At 53.0% G+C, this 4370-nt stretch overlaps 1 protein-coding gene across 1 annotated transcript in view; it reads left to right on the top strand.

Annotated features, from left to right (window-relative positions):
* The first annotated feature begins 327 nt into the window (after positions 1 to 327).
* Positions 328 to 4370, top strand: part of MICAL1 (microtubule associated monooxygenase, calponin and LIM domain containing 1) — a 15722-nt gene continuing 11679 nt past the window's right edge. Inside the window, exons 1-6 of the mRNA XM_027855635.1 lie at positions 328 to 431; positions 2432 to 2709; positions 2863 to 3070; positions 3280 to 3384; positions 3544 to 3648; positions 4056 to 4211. Of these exons, the coding sequence (XP_027711436.1) occupies positions 2452 to 2709; positions 2863 to 3070; positions 3280 to 3384; positions 3544 to 3648; positions 4056 to 4211 (832 nt within the window). The 5' untranslated portion in view covers positions 328 to 431; positions 2432 to 2451. The remainder of the gene's footprint in view (positions 432 to 2431; positions 2710 to 2862; positions 3071 to 3279; positions 3385 to 3543; positions 3649 to 4055; positions 4212 to 4370) is intronic.

Below are 4370 nucleotides of genomic sequence, written 5' to 3'. Positions count from 1 at the left end.
CCGCTTCAGGGGGAATCCAAGTTAGCCTGTGTCCTCATCCACCCCACCCAGCCCAGGCAGTCAGCTCGCGTGGAGTGGGGGCGGACCTTGAGATTGGCCTGCCTCGGCCCTTTTAAGTCATGAGATGCTTAATGTAGTGATAATAAAGGCAATTGCTTCTTGGGGTGGCCACTCCCTGGGCTAGGATCCAGACGAGAGTCCCCGGCCCCACACTCAATTCTGCCTGGTTGAAGGGTGCTCAGGCATCGCAGGGGCTTCCCTTAGCCTTTTCCTCCTTGCCTCCTCCGCCTTTCCCTTCCCTCTGGGCCCCACCCCCCCCAACCCCGCCCCAACTCTGCTGCTCCGGCTCCACCAGGAAGAGGTTCCTTCGTCTGGCCCCTCCCCAGCCTGCCTGCGCCCCTCCATCCCGGCTCCAGGGTGCTTCTGCTCGGGTAAGTGCACCAGTGGTGCCAGACGTGAGCCTCTCCTCCCCTCGCCGCCCCCCCCCGTCCCTGTCCCTGTCCCTGTCCCTCTGCATCTCATCTGTGAGAGGGACCAAGGGCCCCCCGGTGAGGGAGGAGGGCTAGGCGGCTCCTGGTACGTGCCGAGCAGCAGAGCTAGTTGCACCCACTAGACAACTGTACCTCTGGAGATGTCTTTGAGTCACCGAACCCCCCGGAGCCAGGCTATGTGTGTATGCATAAACGTACCCTCTCCCTCTGAAAGCTGTGACCCCAGTGGAAGGGAGGTTCTTTGGGCTCTAGGAGGACACAGAGCCGGAGGTCCTTTCTCCCAGAGAGTTGAAGGGGGTCACTTCCACTGTGTCCCCATCTCTGTTAGGACTTTGTCTGACTTACTCTCTCTGAGTTTAGTCGTCCCCCCACCCCCACGCCGAGTCCACCCATGTATGGCCACTTTGGAGGGCTCTCGGTGCTTTTATATTGTTCTCTGCCTACCTTTGTCTCTCCTTCACCCTCCTTTTTCTCCACCCTGACAGCAAGCAATCTTTGACCTTCCTAGTGACAGCTGTGAGCCAGGTGTCTGGAGGCAGGAGTACTTTACCTCCATCTTCTTGCTGCTGGGGTTGCTATTGCCTACACAGTTCCCAAGATAGAGAGGAGTAGATCTCAGAGGGTTCCTTCACATGAACTTCCTTCTCCAAGTCAATCCTCTCAACTACTGGAAGGGGCTTGATGCCCCCTAGATAGGATCAGTGACTGCCAGAGCTTGAAGGGACCTAAGAGATTATTTAGTCCAAATTCCTCAGTCCAAACTCCTTACAAATAAGGAAATTGATGCCCAAAGAGTCTGATGGTGGTACAGCCAGGAAAGAATTGAGGTCTCAGCCCAGTTCTGTTTGTATCCTCTGTCTCCAACCTTGGCCCAACGAATCTTCCCAGCCTTGAAGCTTTCTCCTTCCCAAGCTACCCCTAGTGATGTGGAGAAATAAAGGGATGTCTTGTGCTGGGGAGATTCCAGAGGTGGGGGTTCAGTGGAGTGCTAGGGCAGAGGAGAGGGAGATTGGTAAGAAAAGGCAAAAGACTTACATCCTTGCCCTTCTCCAGGGGCCCTCAGAAGAGCCTCAAGTTAACAGGAGGGAAGTATCATGACCACAGTATGTCAGAAAACAGACCCAGGCAGGCGGATAGATACTTAGTCAGGAACTCTTTCTGTCTCTCCACTTCCTCTGGGCTGCTAGATTCTTGAGGTGGTTTTGGGGGTTGTAGGTGGAGCCTGATGTAGGGAAGTACCTATTACAGAGGCAATTTGGACCTAACTTCTTCCCCTAAGTTACTATGATCTATTGCCCAGCATAGTGCTGGGGTATGTGTGATGCTGTGATGTCTGAGTGCTCTGGAGGTGGGATAAATATGCATACTTGTAAAGTCGTAATGCCTGGGAATTTTGCTTCCCACTCCTTGTCCTTTATCCCTCTTATGCCTGTTTCCTCTGCTCTAGATCTTTTTACTATCCTTGGAAATGTAAACCAATTTTCCCAAGTCCCCTTATAGAGAAGAACTGAGAGCTCTTACCCCTTAGAATCCACACACATGATTAGGATTGATTGTATTTGTCAGGTCCGTGGGCATCCTTGAGATGGAGTCCTGATCTTGAGACCTTAGTTGGGGAGTGGGTGTGAAAAACAAGCAGTCTCTTTTGAGCCTAGGGATGAGTAGTGCCCACTGTGCCCAGGACTGCTGATTTTTCATTTCCAAATTTGGCATCCCACTTAGAATCACAGGAAGCTGAACTCTGTTTCGAGAGATCTGGAAAGTTGTGAGAGGAGGGGAAAAGGAACTGATGATATTGACTGGCTCCATGGGGCCAATCAGGGCTGGGATCACTCCTCTGTCCCCTCTCCTCCCATTTGGTTTCTCCCCTCCTCCAGAAGCTCTTTTGTGTGTGTGTATGTCTGTCTCTCTCTCTCACCAGTTGTTCCCCCTTCCCCTAGGGCCCCTGTTGGCTGCCCCCATGGCAGCCGCTGCTTCCCAGAATCCTGCCCATGGACTCTTTGAGACCTTTCTGCAGGCACAGCTGTGCAAGGATGTGCTCAGCAGTTTCCAAGACCTCTGCATGTGTCTGGGCCTGGAGCCTGGAGGGAGGCTGTCCTTGTATCACAAGCTCAAGGCTGAGCTCAACTACTGGAATGCCAAGAGCCTATGGGCCAAGCTGGATAAGCGGGCCTCCCATTCCATTTATGAGCAGGGGAAGGCCTGTGCCAATACCCAGGTGGGCAGGTGGGGATAGGATGGGGGTGCCTGGATCAAGACATGGAAGCTGGGAGAGCTACCAGGTTGGGGGAGGAGAGATTTGGGGTCAGGGAGCAGAGTCAGAATGCGCTCTCACACTGCTCCCCTCCTTCCCTTCCCCCCTTTCCGGCAGTGCCTGGTCGTAGGAGCAGGGCCCTGTGGACTTCGAACAGCTGTAGAGCTGGCCCTGCTGGGTGCCCGAGTGGTGCTCGTGGAAAAGCGCACCAAGTTCTCCCGCCACAATGTTCTCCATCTCTGGCCTTTTACTATCCATGACCTGCGGGGGCTTGGTGCCAAGAAGTTCTATGGGCGCTTCTGCACAGGCACCCTGGACCACATCAGTGAGTAAGGAGGGCAGAGGACAACACTGGGTCCCTAGTGACTGGATTGAGGTTTGGAGGTAGCTGTAGCTCCTCCTTGGTGGGTACTAGAGGGGCTGTGCAGGAGGGAGGGCTTCTGCCCCACCTCATCCCCCAACCCTCTCAATTCAATTGATTGCTATTTTAAAAGCATTTATTGTATACTCCAACCCTTTCCTCCTGTTCTCCAGGTATTAGGCAGCTTCAGCTGCTCCTCCTGAAGGTGGCATTACTGCTAGGGGTGGAGATTCACTGGGGGGTCACCTTCACAGGCCTCCTGCCCCCATCTCACAAGGGTAAGTACCTTTCTGAACTGTCCTCTTTCCCTCCCGTTCAGTGGATATCTTGGCTTTGGTCTCAGAGGAGGGAGGCTTCAATCCTATCTTCTCCCTTCTTGGTTCTCAGTTTCTAACTCCCCCCTTCTGTTCTGTCACCTGTCATCCTGTCCTCCTCAGGGATTGGCTGGAGAGCACAGCTGCAGCCCAGCCCCCCTGACCAACTGGCCCAGTATGAATTTGATGTTCTCATCTCTGCGGCTGGCAGTAAATTCGTCCCTGAAGGTAAGTAACTCCCTTACCCTAAGTACTTCTTGGCCAGCCCTTCCCAAGTTCCCAAGCACCTAATTCTGAGCTTCACACACATACCCCCCCTGCTGACCTTACAGGGTTACTCCATAAGGTAGTTAGGTGGTACTAGCCCTGGAGTCAGGAAGACTCTTCTTCCTGAGTTCAAATCTGGCTTCAGATACTTACTAGCTGTGTGACCCTGGGCAAGTGACTTAATCTTGTTTGCCTCAGTTTCCTCATCTGTAATATGAACTGGAGAAAGAAATGGCAAACCATTCCAGTATCTTTGCCAAGAAAACCCCAAATGGGGTCATGAAGAGTTGGATATGACTAAACAACAGGGTCACTCCTATTCATTTTCCTTTGTCCACATCTCTTCCCATATCTCTACCAATTCCCAGGTTTCTCAATCAGAGAAATGAGAGGCAAACTGGCCATTGGCATCACAGCCAACTTTGTGAATGGACGAACAGTGGCAGAAACTCAGGTGCCGGAGATCAGTGGTGTGGCTAGAATCTACAATCAGAGCTTCTTCCAGAACCTGTTCAAGGCCACAGGTCAGGGCCCCTTCCATCCACTGGAGTACTGCCTGGGCATTCCTTCCATCCCTCTACCTGCATTGGCCCAGCCCTTCCATGGGCCTCCTATTCCCAAGTTCTATCCCATGGCTACAAGCGTGTGTGTGTGTGTGTGTGTGTGTGTGTGTGTGTGTGTGT

This window comes from Vombatus ursinus, unplaced genomic scaffold, assembly GCF_900497805.2.
Source record: "Vombatus ursinus unplaced genomic scaffold, bare-nosed wombat genome assembly UNPS02000582.1, whole genome shotgun sequence".
Classification (NCBI taxonomy): Eukaryota; Metazoa; Chordata; class Mammalia; order Diprotodontia; family Vombatidae; genus Vombatus; species Vombatus ursinus.
This window is presented reverse-complemented; position numbering and strand designations above follow the sequence as displayed.